The sequence below is a fragment of the Etheostoma cragini genome, chromosome 7, assembly GCF_013103735.1.
Source record: "Etheostoma cragini isolate CJK2018 chromosome 7, CSU_Ecrag_1.0, whole genome shotgun sequence".
Classification (NCBI taxonomy): Eukaryota; Metazoa; Chordata; class Actinopteri; order Perciformes; family Percidae; genus Etheostoma; species Etheostoma cragini.
The window spans coordinates 25,966,491-25,992,756 of NC_048413.1; the positions used below are offsets into that span (position 1 = coordinate 25,966,491).

The 26,266-nt window shown below is 41.2% G+C and overlaps 4 protein-coding genes across 10 annotated transcripts in view; 3 read left to right on the forward strand and 1 right to left on the reverse strand.

Moving 5' to 3' along the window:
- Positions 1 to 640: 640 nt before the first annotated feature.
- On the forward strand, positions 641 to 12,947 carry tbc1d22b (TBC1 domain family, member 22B). Of its 5 annotated transcripts, none has more exons than XM_034875712.1 (14): positions 641 to 1,024; positions 4,580 to 4,636; positions 5,051 to 5,231; positions 5,320 to 5,491; positions 7,077 to 7,244; positions 8,039 to 8,109; positions 8,364 to 8,492; positions 8,747 to 8,812; positions 9,987 to 10,101; positions 10,557 to 10,663; positions 10,752 to 10,827; positions 11,060 to 11,187; positions 11,521 to 11,616; positions 12,695 to 12,947. In XM_034875712.1, exons 1-14 carry the CDS (start codon positions 969 to 971, stop codon positions 12,821 to 12,823), a joined length of 1,551 nt encoding a protein of 516 aa, XP_034731603.1. In that variant the 5' UTR covers positions 641 to 968; the 3' UTR covers positions 12,824 to 12,947. The 5 variants fall into 5 exon arrangements, with proteins under 5 accessions (XP_034731603.1, XP_034731606.1, XP_034731605.1 ...); XM_034875715.1 differs by having other exon boundaries at positions 5,323 to 5,491; XM_034875714.1 differs by having other exon boundaries at positions 643 to 1,024; positions 10,560 to 10,663.
- Positions 12,948 to 15,410: 2,463 nt separating this feature from the next.
- si:ch211-148l7.4 (uncharacterized protein LOC563603 homolog) lies at positions 15,411 to 17,915 on the forward strand. 3 transcript variants are annotated; one of them, XM_034875790.1, is made up of 2 exons: positions 15,411 to 15,641; positions 16,107 to 17,915. In XM_034875790.1, the coding sequence occupies exon 2, from the start codon at positions 16,129 to 16,131 to the stop codon at positions 17,698 to 17,700; it is 1,572 nt and encodes a 523-aa protein (XP_034731681.1). In that variant the 5' UTR covers positions 15,411 to 15,641; positions 16,107 to 16,128; the 3' UTR covers positions 17,701 to 17,915. The 3 variants fall into 3 exon arrangements, with proteins under 3 accessions (XP_034731681.1, XP_034731682.1, XP_034731683.1); XM_034875791.1 differs by having other exon boundaries at positions 15,477 to 15,641; positions 16,104 to 17,915; XM_034875792.1 differs by lacking the exon at positions 15,411 to 15,641 and adding an exon at positions 15,939 to 15,957 and having other exon boundaries at positions 16,104 to 17,915.
- A 3,688-nt stretch (positions 17,916 to 21,603) lies between these two features.
- Positions 21,604 to 24,934, forward strand: snrpg (small nuclear ribonucleoprotein polypeptide G). The gene is made up of 4 exons (XM_034875799.1): positions 21,604 to 21,794; positions 21,980 to 22,002; positions 23,649 to 23,773; positions 24,706 to 24,934. The coding sequence occupies exons 1-4, from the start codon at positions 21,763 to 21,765 to the stop codon at positions 24,754 to 24,756; spliced, it is 231 nt and encodes a 76-aa protein (XP_034731690.1). The 5' UTR covers positions 21,604 to 21,762; the 3' UTR covers positions 24,757 to 24,934.
- Positions 22,894 to 26,266, reverse strand: part of tmed4 (transmembrane p24 trafficking protein 4) — a 16,586-nt gene continuing 13,213 nt past the window's right edge. The window contains exon 8 of the mRNA XM_034875797.1: positions 22,894 to 22,906. The gene's annotated coding sequence lies outside the window, so the exon portion shown is untranslated. The remainder of the gene's footprint in view (positions 22,907 to 26,266) is intronic.

Below are 26,266 nucleotides of genomic sequence, written 5' to 3' on the forward strand. Positions count from 1 at the left end.
CCAAATGCCTAACCTTCACTACTTAGGTCTAACCTTCATTATTTAGGCCTAACCAAATGCCTAACCTTCATTATTTAGACCTAACCAAATGCTTAACCTTCACTACTTAGGTCTAACCTTTATTATTTAGGCCTAACCAAATGCCTAACCTTCATTATTTAGACCTAACCAAATGCCTAACCTTCATTAATTAGGCCTAACCAAATGCCTAACCTTCACTACTTAGGTCTAACCTTCATTATTTAGGCCTAACCAAATGCCTAACCTTCATTATTTAGGCCTCTAACCAAATGCCTAGCGTTAACCTTCATTATTTAGGCCTAACCAAATGCCTAACCTTACCTCGACTGTCCCAACTCAACTGTGTTGAAAAGTGCTCTATTCAAAACACCAAAAGGTAGCTCTCCAGCTAACACTTATTGTCAGTAACGAACAGCTTTGGTGTACCACCTCCCTCTCGAGGGTCGACGGTTGCTTATCAGGAGTTTGAACCCCTCCCATTTCCCCACTTGACTATTCAAGCCAAAACATAACAACTTGCAGGTGTTACCATGACGACGACGACTTTGACTTTGAACACTAGGCTCTTTCAGAACAACAATTCACTTTTCACTACCCGCACGAAGTTTCAAACGTCTTTGTTTCTATCAGCGAGCATCCCTAACCGTCACTCCACCATCTCATCCTATTGGACACTTACGCTGCACCTGTTCGACTCACCCGCCAATCACACGCTTCGGTCTGTGTACTCCAAGATGGCGGCTTCCAGTGCTCCGTGTCAGACATCATCGCATATGAAAGCTAAATATTACTATCTGCCGCCCGTGTAAACGCATGAAGAGGCAGACCAGAAGAAGCCGAGTAGGGCTGAGTTGTCGCCAGTAAAACGCGGAAACTGTTTCCATATGGTTTCTTCGCGCGAGGAGCCGGTCTCGGTCTCGGTCTGAAGGGGGTTGTGTTCTCCGAGTATGGCCACCGAGAACAGGATCAATTTTTGGAGGAGAAACGCAAAGGTTCCCGGGAGGTGGGTTATTATCACTCTCTTTTAACGTTATCAAACGAAGCTGGACCACAGGAATCCTTTTAGTACATTTCAGACGGATACTGTTATATATTGTTGAAAATACCATTAACAGTCGGTACATAAACAAATAGGTTAAATGATGTAATCATATCATATTTTAGCTTAAACTTATAATAAAGTAAATATAGGAATACTAGCTTAAAACTGAGCTCTTCAGCTGAGCCAAACGTATCATAAGATGTCTCTGTAAGTACCTCATGAATAGTCATTAGTTGACCATATTGTAATAGTAGGTTTCAATTGATTCGCTTGAGGACTTTTCAACCCTTTCCACTGTCTGTTTTGAGCGTGTATCTTTATAATATCCTCCAGCTGTGATAGACAGACCTCCATCTCTTTCTTCTCTGCGGTTTCTAACGTTCAGAGTGGAGCTGTCAGCTGGCACTGTCCGCGCATCGGCCGCCATATGTTTCTCTGAGTCGGTGCCAAGAGGTGGTGACACTCGCACTTGAGAGAGATAGTAGAGACAGGAAAGGAGTCTGCACTATCTGCCTTGATGAGGTCCACTGCTGTAATCTCAGATCTCTTATTTTGTAATCTTTGAATGCTTTTTTAGATGAATCATAGGTGAAGAAGTTAAATGAAATAAGTCCTCTTTTTTTGTGGCAGTTTTATTCATGACTAAGATGACCAAACCCACAAAAAAGGATTTGCCAGATCATAGTTTGAACTGTTATGAGCCTACCAAGTAGAGATAAATTATATGTTATGGAAAAAAATAGTATTATGTTCCTGAAGTGCACCATTGTTTATAATTTAGGCCACAGCACTAGGTTAGTCCAAGCCTGTATAGCTTGCTTAATAGGCAACATGGTAATGGATTATAATGGACACTCAGGACCTCTAAGTATTCCTTTATTCTATTTTCCTCACCCTGCCCACTTATGGAAAATGAGAACTTATCAGACTTCATTGATAAGGCCGACACATACATACTAATGTGTTCATATGTCTGTATTAGCCTGTCTATCTTTACGACTATGAAGACTGAGTGGTTGTCCTGTCCTGGCGTCATGCCACTGCCAGACAGAGAGGGAGGAGCGTAGTGTGTTTGGGAAATCTGAGAAGAGAGGATCTCTAAGGAGAGGGCGTTGCTGTCTTTGTCACACACACTGATCTTTCTCAAACTGTGGTGGGTGGAAGGCTGAAAAAACACTAACGCATGTTAGAACAGGAAAGCGAGCAGCTAGTCTTAGTGCCTGTCCTTGAGCCACTACTGATAAAAACAAGTCGTAGGCTGATAAACAAGAGACTCTGGCACAGCTAGATAATCAGCAGGCCCAGTTCTCAGGCGCCAGGCTTGAACTGTCAGTTTATTCATGCAAACGACATGAATAGGTTGACATCGTTTAACCTCAGGCGTGAGAAGCCACAGTTTGTCAGACCACATACAACTAGTATTAATCTATTTGTTGCTAGTGAAGTTTCTGCCACACAGAGAGGACATTTTAGATAAACCGTCATGTTAGATTTATTTAGTTATAAAAACAAACATTATATTTGTAGCATTCTAATGTTTTTTTAAAGACATATTCCTTATTTTTCTTCATGTCATTTTTTTTCAACGTGTTTTTTTCAGTTTTTTTTGTTTGTTATGTTGACTTTGTCTGCTTTGGGTATACCGCAGAAGCTGAGCTGAGTAATAACATTCACACATCCGGTGAACATAATGCCCACCATAGGGTGGTGAAGAACACAGGGGCTGTGCAAGCTGTCCCCCCGTTCTGTTCAGTCCAAACTACAAACAGCACAATCTAAAGAAGACAGGGTTAGGGTCAACAAATAAAAGGGATCCACGGTACGTAATAAATATAAGGCTGAATTCGCTGGCTCTGTGATTCACAAAATAATCCCCACTGGGGTTTTCCAGCTTTGCAAAATCATCCAAGAATATTAGTCCTTCGGAGAGACACATCCCAAATGTAAGCACATTTTCAGGGAACCCCCAAAACTGGTCTTTCTTGTTTAATATTTTATTTTTTAAATGCACACATAGGTGAAGGGCTCCCAGAGTATCAGAGTATAAGATTAAAGCATTTTTAGATTAAGGATGTAGCATAGCACCAAACACACAAAACAGACATTTAGGATTCCTCAAGCATATCAAACCCAAAGCTGGTCTTTAAGAGGTCTATCAATCTCAGGGATCTTCTGTTAAAAGCTGACATTGCCACGTTTTGTCCATTTTTAAGATATCATCATTTTCACAACAGGAAACCACAGACGTGGTAGCTACACCCAGAGGTTTAGTACCCAGTCTTCTAGCCACCATCACACAGGCTAAAGCATACTTATGCATAATGTGATCACCTGCAGAACCACTCATGCCATTTACCTTATCCTCTGCTCATGTGGTCCGCTTTTTGTCTGCAAAACACCAAGGCAGTAGAACTCTTGCATTAGCAAGCATCGCACTAACATCTGAACAGATGATGATTGCAGCCTTTGATTTCATTCATTGTGGTTTTGAGAAAGTAAAAATGTTTTCAAACACTTGATATCTTATTAAATGATAAATGTTGAGTTCTGAAAATGACCCAGTACCAGTATAGGACCAGTGTAGGAGAAGATCTCTGGGGCCAGAACTGGAAAGGAAACTACATCATCCTGGTAGGAAGCAGTGAAGATCACTGAACCAGCTGGAGAAGGTTTATGAATGACTTATACTTCCCAAAATGGGTTAAATTACCAAGTGGTAAGAAAACTTCTCCAGTAAAAGCATTCTGCTTTTGATCCTTTTTGTACCCGGAATTTGAAAGAAAATGACTGTTTCTACGGTTTTGCCACTAATCACTGTAAGCGTTCTTTAGTTTATGCAACGTGTGATTGGCCCACTACCGCAGCAGCTACAACCCATACAGTGTGGTGAAGGCGGTGGGGCGTATTTGATGGTATTAGCAGTTCAGTGTGCCGAGATGTTAATTGTTTTTAAACAATACCCAGCCCTTACGTGAACACTATTCACCTTGTTTGCTTGTAATAATACAGGGCGCTGTAGGTATGACTGTCATATTCAACCCAGTGCATGGGCCAAAGTTACATTTTCGGCTATGGTGAATTATGGTGCACCTTTCCAATTCCTGATTCTCTGGGCGGGCAAAGCAAAGAAAGGGGCGATAACCTTGCTCCTTATGATGTCATAAGGGGCAAGATTCCAGATCAACCCATCTGAGCTTTTGTTTTCTCAAAGGCAGAGCAGAATACCCAGGGCTTGGTTTACACCTATCGCCATTTTTAGCCACTGGAGGACCATAAAGTGACATTTTCAAAATGTCCTGTTGATTGAGGGTTTGAGTAACACACTGCAACTAGGAAACAAGCAAAATATCTTTACAAGGAACTGTATAAGGACAGCACGTGTGTCTGCTAACTGTCCCCTATATCTCATTATTGAGTAGACGGGCTGACTATTAGCATTAGCTTGGTCAAAGCCTGAGAAGTGGCGTGTGTTTTTCTGAACAGAGGTGACAGCATTTCACCTGTCATCTTCTACAGTGTACAACCAGTTTATGGAGCACAGCATCCACCTCTCGACCCACGATTGCGACGCACGTGAGTGCTAAACACAACTGGACTGCATGGCGTCATGTTACCCACATGGATGCGTTTTAGTTGTGTATGTGTTTTTTGTGAATCCCATTTTCAACCTTGTTTTGCAGTACATTGTTCGATGCTTCAAGTACTTGAACATGTATGGATTGCATGCACCAGTACTGCACCAGTGTGACCCAAACTTATCATTTACATTGTTCGTACGTATATAACTAACTTCCAGTGTGCTATTGGCCTTTTATGTTGGAAATGCGGCTTAGTTTTTTGGTTGTTCTTTTTGGCAATAACATGTCCTACATTTCTGTGTATATTACGTACCGGTATCATGCATGAGTAAAACCATTATATTATTTACTTTTCTGTCTTTTCTTCTCTTTTTCTTTCTGTTCAATCCCTCAATCTATCCATCCCCAGGTATCCCAAAGACACAAAGCCTAAGTTCAACAATCTCAAATCTAAAAAGGCCTCTAGCTTCCACGAGTTTGCCCGCAGCACCAATGATGCTTGGGACATCGACGAAGAGGAGGACGAGGATTTCCTCGGGACCCCCGCCCAAACTTCATCAGGCCTCCACTCAGTGTCCACACAGAACCAGGTAACTACAAGACAAATCTTTTTTTATCCCTGAGCAACTGGGCATTGGTGTGAAATGAGAGAAGACATTCTGATGTGTTTGCACTCAGCAGCAGCAGAATCAGGCTGTTGACACAGAAACTGGGGTGTCACACAGACTGGCACCTCCCAGGCCAGAAGCTGAAAACCTCCAGGACGGGCAGGAAGAGGACGCAGAGTGCGAGCTTGTCAATGGCAAGGTTGTCAAGTCTAGTAGTGACGCCTATCTCAACACGTCGTCAGGTATGTGGGTAATATGCTGCAGAAGTTCATTTGGCATTAAAAGCTCCTGAGCAGCTTATCAGGTGATTCATAGGGAAGCCTATTACAGATTTTTTCAGGGGGGCCTAGTCTTGCATTGCCAGCCTTATCTCTACAGCACTGTGGAGTAAGGTCTGGCACACATACATTCTAGGATAGTAGAAAAAAAAACACTGGGGGTTGGTTGCATTATTTGCAATTGTTTCGAGCTAAGCTTCGGACACAACAACGGTGGCTGAGCAGCATAGTCTTGGGAAGGGACACCGCTTTATGGCTGGGTAATATATTGATATTACATTCACATCAATATATAAGACTAGATATCATCTTAAACGGAAATGGAATATTGTTATATCTCCATATGACACAAATGTTGTCTTTTCCTGTTTATTCAGACTGCATTATGTGCCGTGTTGCACGATCCAGATTTTCATCAAAACCTTGCCGTTTTAAGTGTGTAGTTTGCTAGCTCAAACGCTTTGTTGTTGTTTACCGAAACGAACAGAGATTGAGAACGGCAACACACAGAGAGCGGAAGGTGAGGGACATCTGGTGCGCGATGTCATGCAATTATCCTGGAAATGTACTTCAGTTGGTCCAGACTAGAGGATAACTAACACTGCAGTTAGGGCTAGGCAGATTATATCAGACCTGTAAAATGGGCGTGACACAACATTCTTTTATACTGAAAATGTTTCTCTAAATGCTTTCAACAACGAAAATAGGCAAACGTAGGGCACGGAGCTCCAGAGAGCAGGCAGCACGGAACAAAAACAGCAACACATCACCAACAGTATAATAAAAACATCCACCTACGAGAAGGCAGTCCTTAAAGGTCCCTTGGCATGTAAATTTCTCTTTATGAGGTCTTTTAATATTAATATGAGTTCCCCCGGCCTGCCTATGGCCCCCCAGTGGCTAGAAATTGTAAACTGAGCCCTGGGTATCCTGCTCTGCCTTTGAGAAAATGAAAGCCAGGTAGGCCAATCTAGAATCTTGCTCCTTATGAGGTCATAAGGGGGAATGTTACCTCCCCTTTCTGTGCTTTGCACGCCAAGAGACTTTTACCCACCCATGAGAGACAGACATCATGGCTTTTCAAACAAACAAAGTTGCAGTTGGTCAAGGCCACACCCCCACCATCCACCCTGCCCCACCCCCCTCTCTCCTCCACAAAAGCTACAGACTCAGAAATGACACATACTAAGGAAAGCTTACTGTGGGATTGGCTCTGTATTAGGGGGCCACTAAGGAGTGTATAAAAGCATCCAAAGAGCACCATGTCATGGGATCTTTATGGGATCTGTAGTTCAGGACACTTACCCTTCTAAACCACTCCAAATGGTAATATAGGTGGCAACAAAACGGAAAATTATGTCTAGATTGAGAGGAGCAATAAAAAAGATAATGCAATCCAAATCTTTTTATGGTTGTACATTATGTCTCATTTGCAGGGGTTTCACTGGTGTGGGCTCTTCATTGATTCCCTAAAACAGTTTGAAGTCTGCTCAAAAGTTTTTATGACTTTCATTATATGTTCTCGTTTTTCTTGTGTGGCTCTCTACAGTTCGCTCCACGCTGCAGAAGCAGCAGTCTCTGCCAGTTCGTCCCATCATCCCACTGGTGGCACGCATGTCAGACCAGAACGCGTCGGGGGCACCGCCCATGACGGTGCGGGAGAAGAGCCGACTGGATAAATTCAAGCAGCTGCTGGCTAGTCCCAACACTGACTTAGGTACGAGAGCAACACACACTTTCATTGTGTAGAGATGGAGGGATTCTTGGTCCCAGGATTCACACAGCCAGCCGTCAGATGGTGCAGCAAACACGCAGGTCTTTCCATTCAGTTTGAATGGTGTTAGTGCGTTAAGGCTGCGGTGGGGATTGCTGAGGGGGGAGCTGAAAAGTTGAGGCCAACTCAACTTTTGAAGAAACGCAACCCCACCCCATGGCCCGCTGCGCTAGTCAATCATATAACCGAAGATCAGACCTGTAAGTGTGTTCTGAGGCGGTGTAAGAATCCTGAACTGGAAACGGGAAACATCACTGCCTCTATCGCTGCCTCAAGTTTTCAAACGTGAAACACAAGCGCTGAACTGCCCAGGAGTTTGTGTAACAGCTGAATGTTTGCCAGACAACAAAGCACAGTCGATATGTTTCGATTGTCTCTTTTCCTTTTTCTCTGTCTCCATGAAATTAGGCTGCCTTCAAGTGCGGTCGGGCACGTCAAGATCTATATTTAGATCTGATGAAAAACAGTCATATTGTGATATATAAAGTCCACTGTGCGACATTGGAGGGGGGGCTCAAAAACCCAACAGTATGTCGGACAAATAAGCCGTTTAAATGACTCTCATACCCCTGCACAACCCTGCTGAAAATCGCCAGATTTCTTTTTTTGGTCTGAATGCAGCTTACTTATCACTGAAGCTACTGCATTGGCTGCCTGTCTCCGTTTGTTGATCTGTACTGTGGCTTTCCATAGACTGTCGATTATATGGGTTTGTATGTTGCTCTGTGCTGTTACAGAGGAACTCCGGAAGCACAGCTGGTCGGGCATACCAAGAGAAGTCCGGCCAATCACATGGAGACTTCTCTCTGTAAGTCCCATGACTCTATTTTGCAGTATCACATGTTCTGAGCTCTATTTTCAGTCATTCAGTCTCAACAGACCTGTCAGAGAGTCCAAGTTAAAAAAGCCAGTTGCATTCCTTTTTAGAAAATTGTCAAACGCCTTATCCTTCCAGGCAACCTTATCTACGTTCTCTTCTCTTATCTCAAATGGCTGGCCAGTTCTGTTCTTCTAAACACGTTGTCGTCTGTATTTTTCTCTCGTCTCCTTGCTCCCTGACAGGGCTACCTGCCGGCCAACAAGGAGCGCAGAGAGCTGGTGCTAAAGAGGAAGCGAGACGAATACTTTGGCTTCATAGAGCAGTATTACCACTCCAGGACAGACGAGCACTATAAAGACACATACAGACAGGTAATACTTTTACAGTTAAGGGTAAAAATAAGGAGAAAAGACATTAGACTGTTCAACTGTTCATTTTTATTTAGTGTCAAATCATAAAAGCAGTTATCTCAGAACATTTTACAGATAGAGCAGGGCAAGACCATGCTGTAATAAACAGAGACCCAACATTCCTCCTACTCAGTCAAACTAATCAGTAAACACACAAACATGCAATCTGCTGTGATGATCCTGAGTAACCTCTCCATTATGTTTCTTCCTATCAGATCCACATCGATATTCCAAGAACCAACCCTCTAATTCCCTTGTTCCAGCAGCCCGTAGTACAAGAGGTAAGATCTGAACTGTACGACTAGCTTTCTGATATCTGTTATCTAGTATCATAGATATTAGACTGAATAAACCCCGGCAACCTAAAGAGAGCCGGACTATAAGTTGAAAATGAAGCCTGATACAGGCCTCAGGACTCACTTTAAATCTGTGACCTCGCTTTACCCTTAAGATAGATTTACTGGCATCTACACTACCGTAGATAACTCATAATGGTATTGTGCTGTAAGTGTGAGTATTTTCTATTCACTGAGGAAGAAACTGCATCGGATACTACATAACGGCGGATCTTTGCTGTAAAAAAGGAAGTTTACTCAGCATGGCTTCTTCCTCAAATGTGGTGCTATCATGTGGGTTTTCAAAACGCTGAAAGAATTGTGTATAGATTTACCAGAAACCTGTGATTGGGTTAAATCACAGCCAAATTAGAGCAGGACAAAGATTCTTTATCAATGTTCAGCATTATCAACTTCCAGTGAATTCATTGTAGCGATATTGTCATACCAGGACTTTACATATTCAGAAATCCTAATGTAGTTTTTTTTAAGATCAATTTTGGGCTTTGTAGACCTTTATTTGTATAGGACAGGTTAGACATGAAAAGGGAGAGAGAGGGGGAATGACAAGGAGTCAAACCCGCGGCCGTTGCAATGAGGAGTAAACCTCTGGATGCTCTACCAGGTGAGCTGACCCGGAGCCCTGTAATGATGTTTTGTCTTGTTATGTTTTGTGTGATGTAACAGCAGAACCCAAGTTATTGCATAGGAGATTAAATGTAATCTTTATTTATCCAGGTAAATTGATTGTTAACAAATTCTCATTTGCAACGACGACCTGTGACATTGACACAGTTACACATTCATACCTGGAACTTGCCAAATGCAACTACTAATCTAATCTGCTGGCCACTGAGCAGCTCCACTGGAGCGGTTGGGGTTAAGGGCCTTGCTCAAGGGCACCTCAGTGGTTGGAAATGAGGGAGCTGCTCTTTTCTCTTTCCCCACCCAGATTTTATCCTGTCGAACCGGGGAGCTCCCGGTCACAAGCTCGCTTCTTTAACCTCATAGATGTTGATTTCCATCACGTTGCCCACTATACCCGGCCCCTAAGCATAACACATTCTGTACCACACATGTTGTCACACTGCACATTTTGTCATTTTCTTTCTTTTCTCAGGTGTTTGAGCGTATTCTCTTCATCTGGGCCATCCGCCACCCAGCCAGCGGTTATGTCCAGGGAATCAATGATCTGGTCACACCCTTCTTTGTGGTCTTCCTCTCTGAGTTTGTCAGTAAGTTACTTGCGTCCTGCATACAGCCCCGTTCTATTCCCTCTGGACCAGAATTACTCTAGCCTTTGTTCCTGGTTTACAAGCTTATTTGTCTGTACCCTATATTTTACAATGTGACCTATATTTGGTCACGAATATCGTGATATCGGATTTTCTCCGGATCGCCCAGCTCTACAATGTTGTAATTAGAGCTGTCCCCAAATCAGGACTTTCACACTCAACATAATTATCGATGTATTTTCTTCAATACAACTTACTTACATTACAAGATTGACTCCCCTCCCCAGTTAGTGTCAGTTCAGCTCAGCTGTCCCACACTAAACTCCACTTGTCTGACTGCTGGTAAAGGTTACCGCCTGTCATACAGATACATGAGAAGCAGCCCGGGAGCCTTTAACAAGAGTTATCTCTGTGAGGCAGCCCATTTCTGTTCCATTCAGTGTTATTTGTTCCAGCAGAAGATGTGGAGAACTTTGAGGTGGCAGCGCTGCCCCTGGACACCCGGAGAAACATCGAAGCTGACAGTTTCTGGTGCATGAGCAAGCTGCTGGATGGAATTCAGGTCTGCTCGCACACATTCATCTCCGTAAACATCCTCCATTTTTTAAAGGTGTAAATGTGCCAATGTAGTAAAAACTTTATAATTTCAGGACAACTACACTTTTGCTCAGCCTGGAATTCAGAATAAAGTGAAAGCTTTAGAGGAGCTGGTCAGCAGGATAGATGGTGAGTGGACTCCTGTCAGTTTAAGGAGTGCTGTGTGTCACATTAGGCTTTAGGTCGCATGCACTTTGCACTGACATGCCTTCTGCTCATTCCTCTTTTGGGCTTGTTTGAGCTCACACATGTAGAAAGTGAGAGAAGGCTGCCCATCTGATTCTGAAACAATAGCAGGAAGCCCACAATTTGAACATGTGTGTGTTTGTGTGCTTTTCTTTGTGTGTGTGTCTGTCTTCAGAGGACATTCACAACCACTTTAAGAGGTATGAGGTGGAGTATCTGCAGTTTGCTTTCCGATGGATGAACAATCTGCTGATGAGGGAGCTGCCGCTTCGTTGCACTATTCGTCTCTGGGACACCTACCAGGTAGAGCATGTAGCGTTAACGGCTTTAGATTACTGATCTTTCAGCTTTATCACAGCTTCAAAAAAAACAAGTTTAATTATTCATTTAACTAAATTATTTTGATGTAACAATGTGATGTCAATACTAACTAGACCATAGCATTCTAAATAGGTTATAGCATGCTATACCACATGCAGCCAAAGCCTCACAATAGAAAGTAACCCAGTACATCAGCAGCAGAAACTGTAGCCTTAAAGCCTTTAGAATTCACACTGCTGCAATTATGGTCCATTAAAAAGTATTTGTTCAGTTGACTGGGCCCAAGTGTTGATTGTCGTTGCTTAAAATCTACAGGCTGAATCGGAGGGTTTCTCCCACTTCCACCTGTACGTCTGTTCTGCTTTCCTCATCGAGTGGCGCAAAGAAATCCTCTCCATGGTTGACTTTCAGGTACCAATCTATCTGTTGTCTTTGTGGTTGTCCACATGTAACAACCACTAAATATGGATTGAAGTGCCAACAGATGCTAACAAGGTTTAGGAAAGCAAAAGAAAGGATGTGATCATTTTAAACGCAACTATGTCAGTCCCGTTGAAATGCAATAACTTTGGTGATTTTAACCTTTATTTTTGTGATAATTTAAAAAATATATAAATTTAGAAAACAAGGCCACAAAAACACAAAGAAAAAACGGAAGAGAGGGAGGGAGACAAAACAACACGTGCAGAAACAGACACATGGGCTGACTCGTGCAGAAACAGACACATAGATAGACCCAGGATAAGGGACCAATCACGCACGCAGACAAAAGAAAAGGCTACAGCATTGACCTTAAGGACTCAGCAATGAGGTGCCAAGTCTCCAAAGTCTTCCCTGGGGCTCCACTCACACGGGCCGGAGAGAGTTGCAATCCCTTAACCTTTATCATCAGGTCAAAAATGTTATTTGTCCAACACTTTGCTTTAAAAGCAAATATCTGCAAAAGTTATGACTTTTCCATCAGCCTCGGCTATACTAATTGCGTGCCAACATAACCTGTTAAACGTCAACATGTTAGCATTGTCTTGTGTGACAGTAATGATTATTCTTGAGTTTTAGACTGTTGGTTGGACAAAACAAGACATATTGAAGACATCCCCTTATGCTTTAGGACATTTTGATGGCTATTTCTCTCCGTTTTCTGACATACGTGATTAATTGAGACAATAATTCAGCGATTAATGTAGCAAAGTGTCATTAGGTGCAACCCTAAATGGAGATAGATGGTTATTATTTAAATTGCAAGATGAAGTGTTCAGTAGTGATTACAGCCTTTTATTTGCTTCCATGCAGGTTGTAGTATAAGTTGGTAGTAAGTGTCATTTATGTGTATGCATGCACACGTGATTCCACTATCTCAGATATATGGTGGGTTTTACATATTGACCCACACTGTATAGATTTGTGAAATACTAATTGCACTTTGTTCCTAACATCTGCCTTCCAAAAGAGTGTCAGTGTCTAGAAGTAAATTTCTGTTTCTCTTCAGGGCCTCCTTATGCTACTGCAGAACCTTCCCACAATCCATTGGGGTAACGAGGAAGTGGGTCTCCTCCTGGCTGAAGCCTATAGACTGAAGTACATGTTCGCAGACGCACCCAGCCACTACAAGAGATAGTTCTCACTCTCTTACTCTCACACTCCATTCTGAAATCCAACCGGATTGTGACTGGAAGGACCCTCAGTGTCTGAGCTACTCCAGATGTCAAGTGTTGTCTTTGAGGTAACCTGGAAGAGACGGAAGAAAGATTTTCCTGTGAAAATGAAGTCCAGTGAATGTCACATTGGATTTGGGTTTACGGTGCACCCAGAGAGCTCAGAGAATTCGAGACTATTAGCAGTTGAAGCACTGCACAGTATGGATGGACTGTTACGGTATGAATAACTATAGCTGTGCCACCTTGGTTTACTTATACAGTTTTTGGTCATGCAACATGAATTGTCTCTCAACTGAAATGTACACTCAGAAGAGCACGCTGTAATATAAAAGGGATGATGTGTGTGAAAATCCTTTTAGTGAAAAGATGGCATCTACAGATTATATTGTTGTTATAAGTACTAAGCCCCCCTCTTAACAAATTTGCACTGTACAATCAATGTATAAGTACTTAATTCGGACTTCAGTGAGTCCGTTAGTCGCCGGTACTGGTATTTCGGATTTTATTGGGTATTAGACCTAAGACATATTAGACCTAAGGCACATAGTAACACTGGCACAAAATGAGATGTTCAACAACCGGTCGGCATTTCTTTACGCATAACGATGAGAGTAAATGATTGTATAATAATCTATGAAGTGTCTAATTTGAATTACCTGTGGTTACTGTGTATAAAAAACTGCATATGCATACAAGTAGTTAATATTCGATTTCCTCAGTTCAGGGTCATTTTAAGTAGTTATGGGGTTGAAGATGTTTTTTTAAATGGAGGAAATGCCTTGTAATGACGGACATTTATTCACACCATCCTACTTGAGACAGTCCTGTGGACACAGTGCAGCTCACAATGTATGACGATGCCTTTGTTATGAGCATTTGTAATGTGCTCCTGTCTTTTAAAGTGTAACATGGATACATGCTTTGTTATCATTAATGCTTGTATTTTATATTTCTCTAAGGTTCAGGTTAGGCTGCTCTTGTATCTGTGACTATTTGGAGGGTGGGAAGGGTGAAAATGTGTGTTACTCCTCTACCTTCATTACCAGTGATAAGTATATCACAATGTATGTTTGGAAAAGTATGACAATCATTAACCTTTGGTGATTTGATTTCCCTCCCATGAGAAGTGTTTTATAGTTTTTGTTTAACGTCAGGAGTTACTGTGCACTAGATTCCTGTCTGTTAATCTGGTGATTGCATGTAAGAAGAAGAAAAAATGAATAGAGAAACATAATTCATGGTTAGCATAAGTCCTAATTCATATTCAGGACTTATTCAGCCCTTCTGAAATGAGGCAATTCAACCATAGCCTGAGGTCTAAGTTACTTTATGACACAACATTCGGTGATGTGCTCCTGGAGATAGTTACCTTGGTATTAAATTAAGTCTATGAGCTTGAATCCTTTTTATATTTTGGAAAAATTCACTTCACATACTTATTTATGGTTTATTCATTGACATTTTTTGCTTTTGTTCATCAGCCTTGTTTTACCCATCTAAAACATTTCAGGTGTTTTTGTGAGCATTGTTGTTGTTGAATGTATGCCTTTTAGCCTTAAATTAGTTTCAATTTTTTCATTCAGGTGCATCAACTGATTGTTCACTTCATGCTGTTTTTATCTAAAGGTTATAATGTCCTCAAAATATGATGTTGATAATTAAAGGCTGACAAAATAAAAACTTGTTCTTTATTAAATCTTTAAATCTTTATTGGGCCAATACATTATGTTTTAAAGTGCTGCTGTAGTCACGGCTGGTTTCAGCTTGAAAGGAAGACATTAAATAATAATTAAATAATTACACTACACCTTTACACCCATTACAGTTCACCTGCTGTATATTCACATTTAGTTTAGGTTGTTCTTCATGTTGGCATTTGTTTGTGTGTGTGTGGTGGGGGTTATACACAATATAGGGCTGCAACTATGATTATTTTCTTTGTTGATTAATCTGATGATTACTTTCTCAATGAATTGATGAGTTGTTTGCTCTATAAAAATGTCATAAAATGTCAATCAGTGTTTTACAAAGCTCAAGATGATGTCCAAACGTCTTGGTTTGTCCACAACTCAAAGATATTCAGTTTACTGTCACAAAGGAGTAAATCAAAAAATATTCAAATTTAAGAAACTGGAATTTTGACCTTTTTTCCATAGTTGGCATTTAATTTAATAATTAACAACTTATAATTTATCTTTGCAGCTCTAGTTATGTGTTTGGATCAAAAAGTATCGTTTTTATTTTGTTGTAAGTTAAAAAAGTAAAGTTAACTGTACTTTTGATAGCAACAAATTGGTAACGTATTTTTAATTTATTGTTTACATTTTTATTAACAAATAAAATAACAAACATTCAGACATCACAATTCAAAATAAAGTTATAGGAAGTAAATTGAAACTTATAAAATATAAGATCAGGTAGCAACGGTAAAAAAAAAAATAACAACAATAGAAACTAAAACCATGAGGTAGACAGCGTAGTAATAATAAAAATAAATATAAAAGGAAATGAAAATGTAAGATTTGCAAACCACGACAAATTGGTAACGTGACGGTAAAGTTTAAAAGATGTTTTGATGCGGCCGAGCCGGAAGTGATGCTGGACAGCTCCGAGGACTCAAGTAACGTTACGTGTTGCTACTCGCATAAACTTCGGTTTCACTTTTGCAGCCATGTCAGTGTTGTTTGTTGTAACTAAACCCAATGTTAACTCGACGAATAGTCTGAATTTAACCAGCGGGACACACACCCGTCGCACCGCACCTGTCTGAGTGCTGAGGTCAGTTGTTTCGGCTTCCGTAAACTGCATTTAAAACAGATTTTAGTGCAGCTAGCAACGAGCTAACGTTAGCAAACACAAAGCTAGCATCTGTTCGTGCTGTAACGTTGGTAACGTTGGTGTCATGTCAGCGTTGACTTATGACCAAATGGACCACTAGCTGTGCAGTTATTGTTTAACGGAGTCTTTTTTTAGTGCTTTGAAATTATCCATAGCTACATAGTATCGATAACGTTAGCAAGAAAGAGTAACAAGCTAACAAGAAGGCACGCTTCCTCTTTTCCTTACGTTACCAAAACTTGACTGACGTTAGCTGGTAACTGCACTTCACTGCCAGGCACACATTTGTATTCTTCTTTTTTTTTAAACACTGCTTAATGCCTTAGCCTTTTTATTTTGGCTCTTGTTTTAGCGTGATTTCCGACGCTAATGACCCAAACTTATTCTGTCTCCTCCAAAAAGCAGAAGAGAAGCTGGGTGAAAGAGGATGGATGGCGTCAGCTGGAGCACCACACGCGCCCCGGAGTCGTTCAGCCGCTCGAGGACAGCAGCAGTCACGCTATCCAGGCTCGCCAGCTTCATTGCACGGGCTGACACCAAACCGCACACACCAAACAAGACGCAGCAGCCAGCCCATTTGCCATACACCTGCCAGGAATGCAGTAAGAGCTTCCCAAATGCGTCAGATCTGTTAGAGCACCAGGAACTAAAACACGCGCTACCCAAGCCTCACCAGTGTCTCTCTTGTGGGCAGGAGTTCTCCCTGCGTTCGTCCTTACAGCTACATAAGTGCAACCACGATTCGTCCCTGTGTGAGCGTTGTCATGGCGAGACACAGCCGGGTTCTCCGTGCCCTGCATGTAGTCTGACCTCAGAGTCACCGCACCACCAGCCTCACCTCAGTAGTAGCCCTTACGCATGTGCCCCGTGTGGGAGAGGCTTCAGTCAAAAGCAGGCTCTGCTACACCATCAACAAGCTGGTTGTGGTGAACCGGCATGCCCATCTGATATAGTTGATGCAGGTAGCATTCCAGAGGACTCTCCACCAGTTTCTGAGGGAGACTCAACCTGTTCTGATTCTTCAGACAGCCCCGGGCCCAGCAGAAGAGCTCCAAATGTGTGCCAATTCTGTTTGAAAACGTTCCGCACGGAGGCTGGACTGCAACGCCATGAACAAACAAACCACTCAGAGGACCGGCTGATGGCTACACAGGGACATAAGACCAAAGGAGACGGTGCGGGTACAGAAGCGAGCAATAGAGGGAGTACCAAGGTGAATGGAGAACTACTTAAATTGCCAAAATCCAAAAAGAAGCTCCTGACCTGTCGCTCTTGCGAGATGGTTTTCGGGAGCACATCGACGCTGTACATGCACAGAAAAGAGAAGCACAGCAGAGAGAAAAATACCAGGAGGGAACCACGGCCCCGGCCAGTCATCATCAAGCGCCGAAAAGGAGGAGCGTATCCATGTCAGGTCTGCGGCCTCGTCTTCGTCCACCATTTGTCACTTCGGGCACATTACAAACGGCACACAGCCTCAAGCTTCAACGCGATCACAATCACAAACACGAGCCGGCCTGAAGGATGTACTACCAAAGACTCTGAGTTGTCACCCAGCACAGCAAAAAAAAACAAGACTGTTAAGGCCGGTCCAGGGAGGCCCAGGAAGACACCCAGACTGAAGATCAGGATCACTGATCCAGAGAGATGCAGAGAAGTGCCTGAAGTGAAGGAGGAGGAGGAGGAGGAGGAGGAACAGGAGAGTGAGTTCCCATGCCCCTCCTGTGCAGAGGTTTTCTCCCTGCAGTCCCAGCTTAGGGAGCACGTGGAGCTCCACCAGTCGTCCGTGAAGAGGAGACAGTGCAGCGTGTGCGTAAACGAGATGGACACCTGTAAATGGCCCGGCTCAAAGAGGCAGAGGCTGTACCACTGCGTGCCTTGCCAGCAGGGTTTCTCAGTGCTGGACACTTTCCTAGAACACTGTCAGAAGCATCTACGGGTCCGCGTGGAGGAGGACAGCGTCACTGAGGCCTACACACATCAGGCCAGCAAAGCCTGAGCTCCAGTTTGAATGTCAAACAGCGATTTGCCTATTTGCCTTCAAGGGTTAGAGAGCAGAGAGTGATTATGAATGAAGTTCTATAAAATTCTTGTTGATCAACCAGTTCATTGAGCATTCAGAACACCTTGTTTTTATAACCAACATATCAAGGAATGCATTGTTAAAGTACCATAAGATTTCTGCATGTTTTACTAGGGCTGCTTCACTAATGGGGGGGGGTCAATATTTTGGCCAATACTGAAATCAAGATTATTGAACACGATTACTCATTGATTTTTTTTTTTGGGGGGGGGGTGAGGTGTTGCATTTATTGGAATCAAAAAAAAAAGTTGAATCAACAGTGAAAGCACTTTGAACTGTGAAATACTTCTGTTAGAATCCTGCTAGTTGTTTTGCAATTTAACTTGCAAAGCGTAACGTGCAAAAAAAAATTTCTCCAAAAAATAAAATTTGATTTAAATGCACAGCCCTAGACTTTGCCATAAATCATGTACCTTACTGCCAAACTTGTCTGTTTCTGTCTCAGTGCAGCATGTAGATCAATCTGTGTGAGATCCAGGACAGTGATTGGTTGACTTTTAACATTCTCACTGAATTTTAAACTTTCCAGATTTGAGTCACTTACAGAGCAGCAGTGCATAGATGAGCTGGGTTGTCAAATCGGACAAAACTCAAACGCAAAGACCACCATGTGAGTTTTCATAATCAGTTTCATCTTTGTTGCAACATAAAGTAAACCGAACTTTGACTAAACACAAAGCCAACAGGTTCACCTGTGACCAGCCAGTCTAGAGGCTGGTTTTTGGTAGTTTGATGAAATACGTTGAAACCTGTAGCAGCCTGGACGTGTGCTTCTTTAACACAGTTTGTCATATAATAGAGTTTGTCAAAGCCGCTCTATTTTACTATCACTGACGCCACGGGTTGGTACAGATCAGGCCCTTGTTTCCCTAAAACATTTGGAACCCTAACATGCACTTAGCCCATACTGAGGTCATTGTGGCCTTCGAGTGTTTTTTGGGGGGAAACAAGACCGTCTGCACAACCATGGTACGTTCTAGCCAAAGCACTGCCACTGATATCTTGTTTACTAGAGTCTATTTTTACACCAGACATCTGGAGTGCTTTAGCTAAGTAAGGTCAGACATGTCTTTTACTTAATTTGAGTTATTCTTCTTTCGATTTTGGCAATAATTAGTCATAGATTGGTGGAAACTTTGGTGTGTCACTTGCTGGGTTGTCACTGTTGTGTGTTGGACCCGGGTGTTTGCATTGAATTCGTAGCACTGTGCACCATATGGAAATGTAATGATTTGATCAAGACTGGTCACCTATTTACAAGTGCTGTCCCAAGGTATGAAAGAAATCAAAGTTTAACATGTTTTGAGATTCTGCTATGTGATAGTTATTGACATATTCTACTGTACAGTAGGGCTGGGTTACAAAATTCATGATAAATCGGCGATACCGGATAAGCGGTCGAAGATGGATGGATGGATGATCAATGCTGAGGTTGATTTTTCAGGAGGCTCTGTTTTAAACCTAGACTGAAGATTTTGGTGTCAAATAATTCAATAAAATAACGTCATAATAAATAACGCTCCGATGTCAGGCAACCTTTTGGCAAGAGAAAAAAGAAAACTACTTTTATTTTTTTTTATTATTCTGTCTATGTAACTGCTTTGGGGTCAGTTCTTAAGGACAACATTCATATTTTGAATAATGTACCAAGTCAGAGAGTTCCTTGTACAATTTACATGCATTGGTTCTTTGAGAATCATTTTCACATCCAAGCGGTGTTAATTCAGGAAGTCATTGGCGATACCCAGCCCTACTACAGGGTGAACACACTGAACGGCTGTCATGGGTAGTTGTCCCGTGTTTCTAGCTGGCGTGTATTTTTGGGGATGTTACCCAGCTGTGCAAAACGCTAGACTGACGGCCGCCCTTCAGCATGTCTGCCATGCTGAATACGTGCGCTTTGGTGAATGAAGAAGGATCCACATGAGGGTGTTGCTGTTGTTTTTTTCTTTTAAGGTTTTCAGCTACTGTTTTCAAAGTTATACTGTGAAAATGTATGTATAAAAAAAACATGATTTAATAGGTTTTGGGGGTGTTTTGTAAATTAGTGTTCGGCTCTTTAGATAACACAATTAAAAACAGTTCTCATGAGATGTTTCGTCTGGTTCTGTGTAATGATGTGAGCACAGTGACGTGTTTTTATACTGGGAAACCGGGTGGTTAATATGTAGAGCCCGGCCGATGAAGGATTTTTAAGGCCGATGCGAATATTTGGTCATTTAAAAACCCAATATGGCGATATATTGGCCGATATACTGTATGTTTTATTAAATCCAGAAACACGTTACAAAACAAACGGATTACCCTAACATTAGTTATTTGTAGTTATGTATGAGTTCTCACTAAAATAATTTTTGATAATGTGTTTTTTGTCACAACACAACAGAGAATCTCAAAATATAAAGTTCTGATAAAATGTATAAAAATACAAATTTAAGATATGAAATTTAACAAGATGAAAATAATCAGTGTTGCGTTATAGAGCACCCTCTTGTGGACAAACTAGGTAACGCCAACACTCATTACATGGTTAACTGTCCGTTTTCATTTTTTTAATATATCATTTATATATATAATCATTTATTTTTCATGATAAATAATTCTGATGAGTGAGTATTTTCAATTTTGAAGTAAAATAAATTTAGATATTTTTTCTAAAATATTGCTGATATAACAAAATGTTATGAAACATTGAATGATATCCAACTGTGGTGCTTGAATATTTTTGTATTAAAGACGATCTACAAATATCAAGCAAGTCAAACATCTTACATTTTCTAGAAGATGATTGGTCAGTTAATTATGGAGATTAGCTATGAAGATGAAACAATCATCTGTTATTTTATTCAAGTTTATCTTGAGCAGTTTCATTCTCCTTTTTTTACACTCAGAAAATACTTCTGCTGAAAATGTAATTTATGTACTTAACAAGAAGAAGAAAAAGCAGTTTTCTTAGACCTTATCAGTTACCCCATGAGGGCGTTTTCTTCCCCAACCCATTTAGTGCAGACCTTGGAAAATGTGTACTGTAGATATGATATGGGGGGGGGGGGGGGGGGGGGGGGGGGGGGGGATGTTGAGATGATGTGTGCGGGAACAGAAACTGAGCAGAACTCACGGAAAATCAGTGTGGGGGTTTTAATTCAAGGCCAAGGGAACTTTATCAGGATGCATAGTATCCTTATCCATGAAATAACTGGCCTTTAATAATAAAAAATCTGCCTGCCTCTATGGGAATTTAACATAGGGGGGTGTATCCTTATGCCCACTGCAGTTTAAGTAAGAACATTTATTTATTTACAAGACATTATTCAGTCACAAAGAAAAATGGTGTCCTTGAAAGTTTGGGTTTTCTAAGAATTTTCGAATTAAGGCATTATGATCAATTTCCAAAATAAGTTTTTTTATTCCTCTTTTTAATCAACTTTAGCAAAAGTGTGTAAAAGCACCTTCATTCCCCAGGCTGTCAGAAAGCTCAACACCCTCACTCTGACCCCCCCCCCCCCCCCCCCCCCCCCCCCCCCCCCCCCCCCCCCCCCCCCCCCCCCCCCCCCCCCATCGGGATCAGCACCGACCACTTTATAATAAATAATAGAGACATTCAGGAACTCTTCCTATATATTTCACATTTCACCATCTTAATCTTCAGTATTCTGTATTCTGTACGATTGCACTATTTACAATATATTGCTATATTGTACATATTTATCTTTTTATTATTTATTTATTTATTTACCGTGGTTTGGAGATAAACGCATTTTCAGTTGCTTTGTTGCAGAATTGACAATAAAGTAGACTTGAAGAACTAAAAAGAAGAGAGATGGAACCTCTCCTGGCCTCCAGGCGGCGGTGTGCAGATAAGCAAGCAGCCGTGTTCCGGTGAACTTCCGGTCCGTCGGCGCACGTTTTCCTTCCGCGGTTTTGTGAAAACGACGAGCATACGAGCAACTGTGTCGGCTTTTAGAAAATTAAGACAACATGAGCAAAGCACATCCACCAGAGTTGAAGAAGTAAGTTATTGATGTTGTTGATGCTGTGTCAGTTGAACTTGCTTTGTTTTCTAGAAAGATGACCGCATAGCAACCCGGCTACATTGTTAGCTACGGAAACTAGCTAACAGCTAGCTATGTGCTAGTTATGTAACTATCCTGTGAGCCTCTGTAACTTTACTCATCTTTCTTTTTCGTTCTCTTAGGTTCATGGACAAGAAGCTCTCATGTGAGTATAACGCTAGCTAAAAGATGATATTCAAACCCACTTGGGAAACTGGTTTCATTAGCTAGCTAGTGTATGAACTCGCTTTCGCAACAACAAAGATAAAAACAGAGTTATAGTGCACATTGAAATAGGCGTTTTTTAGTCTAATACTTTTGCCATCGGTACATGTACACATTAGGTACGTATGTTTATATATACTGTGGCTTACATAAGTTTACACAACCATGCTAAAGTTGATTAATAAGAGGAATAAAAAAACATCTCCCCCCCCATTGTCACACACCCTTTACCATACCTAGAGACGGACATGGTGTTATTTCATTTAGACTAACAGCTGGTTTGATTTGCATTGAGAGATGATCTTATAGAAAGTTTCCCATGCCTATCAGTATGTATGGTGAAGGGTATGTGATGATGTTGGGTTATTTTAATTACTAAAGTACTTTAACACATGTTTGGGCTTTGATGCGTTCAGGTTCTAGAAAGTCCTTCTTATAGACAGATGTTAGTTTATATAAAGGGTTTTTAAATGGAGAACAAAGCGCTGTGCAATTGTTCAACGGCCAGAAAGAGACAAAGATCCGTCTGAGCTATAGTAGATAGAAGAAATCAGCAGGCGTTGGTATGAGAAACTGGAAGCTCGGCATGGGGTGTGAGTCTTCGCTGATCTCCTCATTCGCTTATGTCTTCGATTCGATATCTCAATGCATAACGATGCGTCAAATACATTTTTTTATATGAAAACCGTATATAATATTTGACTTGACAGAATGCATTAAGATACTGTATAGCCAAATATAGTACAATTTTATATAATGCTTCATTTGCTTATGTTTTCATCTAAAAATACTAGCAGAAAGATATAAACTATTTTATTTAACAAAGTTTGAACACACACACACAGCTTCTGCATAGTTGCTCCAGAGCAATTAGCAATGGTAAGTTGCTTTTAGATAAAAGCGTCCACTAAATGTTAGAGATGTAACAGAATGTGTAAACAGAAATTCTTGTGGGTGGAAAATTATTGAGCAACATCATTGCGTTTTAATCGTATAACTATAAATCTTATAGTTATGATCGGCCACTGTAACGATGCAGAGTCGTCTATGCCCCCGTTGCGATGCATCGATTGGTTGATTAATTTCTACGCCTCTAATTGGACTGTCAGATGAACATACTATGGAAGGATTATACCTGTGCATGTAACAATTAATACAATTTAAAAAAAAAAAAAAAAAAATAGTTTCTAGTTGCATTCACAATATTTTTAAGTAATTGACATTTCTTTAACAGCAATTCATTGCTAACATTAGCAAAGGTCCAAAGAGGTATTCCTCTTGATGGTAATTGTCATTTTGTTTATTTTAGCAAAATGTTATAATTTTAAAAAACAAAAAGAAGAGGCGTGGTCTACTTTGTAGGTTGTGTACCTTTGTGACATTATCTGGGTCAAATGACAGTGACATAAAGATGTATCCTGGGACTAAAACCAAATAATACCGACTTAAAACTTGAACTGAAAGACACAATTGTTTTGTTAGTTGCAATTATTTGAGGCAATTAATTGTAGAGCAGATTTTTGAATTATTACAGCTTTAATTAAAGCTAACATGGATGATCATCTGTGATTTCTATTGTCCTTCTAGTGAAGCTGAATGGAGGCAGGCACGTGCAGGGCATCCTGCGCGGCTTCGACCCCTTTATGAACATGGTGCTGGATGACTCTCTGGAGATGGGCCCAGGAGGACAGCAGAACACCATTGGCATGGTGGTCAGTACCTGAGCTGGTCTTACTGTGTCTTTCCTATAGTCTGCAAAGACCATGACAAGAACTGGACTTCTTAAAAACTGACCTTTTGCCCACAGCTGACCTTTTGAGTTTTCATAGTAGGACAAGCACAGCTGACATTGATTATGTTAACGGTGGCTCATTTCCATCAAGTATCCCAGTGAGCTGTTTCGAGTCAGCATGCACAATACCAAGGCCTCTCCTGAGTGGAATGCAGCCGTCATTAATGGTTGTGAATGCACCTGCCACGACATGTCAACATGTCTGCCGTGAAAAAGGTCTATAGGGTTGCACGATATTGACAAAATGTGATATTGCGATATTGAAAGTACCGATATTAATTGATAATATTGATATTTTTCAACCTATATTTAAAGAGTCAAATAAAAGTGCAAAATATTGGTCCAGGTGACCACATGCAAAAAAGAACACTATACACACACACACACACACACACACACACACACACACACACACACACACACACCAAAGAAGGCATAGTGCACCTTTTCCCACAATCCTCCCTTCCGATCAAGTGTTTCACTATAAAACAAAGAGGAAATACGGGAAGGAGGGAGACACAACAACAACTCAACAAGGACGACGCCTTCATCTAAATCTCTTCATAACAAATTAAACCGTTTAATTTTGCAACACAAGGTATTATTTCAACGTCATATTGGACTAATCCAACCTGAATAAATAAATAACGACCATGTTTACAGAACAGGACGTGTACACACAAAAAACAAAACAGAACACGTTGTTTCACTTCTCCGATCGTTCCGTTTAGTCGTAGTTTATCCAGTTCTTTACTAACTTTCTCGTAATTTGCACACGTGGTACGCTCCATAGGGTGTGTTACGTGGACTGTGACTAACTGCAGCTTATCGATGCGGTCTGGTTTCTCGTAGGTCATCAGGGGAAACAGCATCATCATGTTGGAGGCGTTGGAGAGAGTATGAGAGGAGGCGGCTGCAGACGGAGAAGATAGTGATTCACACGTTTTTACATTCTGTTATTGCTGAAAAACAATTGTATGTCTTTAAATTGTAACATTATCTGATATCCATTGAAAGGAATGTTTTGTTTGGACATTTTTTGAATTGCGTTATCTTGTGAATAAATCTGTTTTTCTTTGTATTTTGTGTTTGCATTCAGTTTTATGTCCATTGTAAAACCACCATATCATTGCTGTAAGGTAAGTTCTCTTCACATGTGGCTGTAGCCCAAGGCTTTGTTACGGGAAACAACAGATTACTGACAGTATGAACCAAATGCTAAATATGAGAATTTAGTTTGGTTGGGTGTGTTACTTAGGTAAATTTACAAGCTTAAAAAAATTCCATGAAGTTCCCATCCACCAAAATATCTACTTTCAAAGTCAGGGTCAGCTCCAACAGCTGTGCTTTAGTAGATGAAACTTTAGTACGGATGGTACAGGCTGGCTCCCTCTCTCAGTGAGATATTTGGATCTTACTGTGATTATTTTCCACTGAGTGGATTCTTAATATCAATACAGGTAAAAGCCAGTAAATTAGAATATTTTGAAAAACTTGATTTATTTCAGTAATTGCATTCAAAAGGTGTAACTTGTACATTATATGTATTCATTGCACACAGACTGATGCATTCAAATGTTTATTTCATTTAATTTTGATGATTTGAAGTGGCAACAAATGAAAATCCAAAATTCTGTGTGTCACAAAATTAGAATATTACTTAAGGCTAATACAAAAAAGGGAGTTTTTAGAAATGTTGGCCAACTGAAAAGTATGAAAATGAAAAATGAGCATGTACAATACTCAATACTTGGTTGGAGCTCCTTTTGCCTCAATTACTGCATTAATGTGGCGTGGCATGGAGTCGATGAGCTTCTGGCACTGCTCAGGTGTTATGAGAGCCCAGGTTGCTCCGATAGTGGCCTTCAACTCTTCTGCGTTTTTGGGTCTGGCATTCTGCATCTTCCTTTTCACAATACCCCACAGATTTCTATGGGGCTAAGGTCAGGGGAGTTGGCTGGCCAATTTAGAACAGAAATACCATGGGCCGTAAACCAGGCACGGGTAGATTTTGCGCTGTGTGCAGGCGCCAAGTCCTGTTGGAACCTGAAATCTCCATCTCCATAGAGCAGGTCAGCAGCAGGAAGCATGAAGTCCTCTAAAACTTGTTGGTAGACGGCTGCGTTGACCCTGGATCTCAGGACACAGAGTGGACCGACACCAGCAGATGACATGGCACCCCAAACCATCACTGATGGTGGAAACTTTACACTAGACTTCAGGCAACGTGGATCCTGTGCCTCTCCTGTCTTCCTCCAGACTCTGGGACCTCGATTTCCAAAGGAAATGCACAATTTGCTTTCGTCAGAAAACATGACTTTGGACCACTCAGCAACAGTCCAGCTCTTTTTTTCCTTAGCCCAGGTGAGACGCTTTTCGCGCTGTTTCTTGGTCAACAGTGGCTTGACACGAG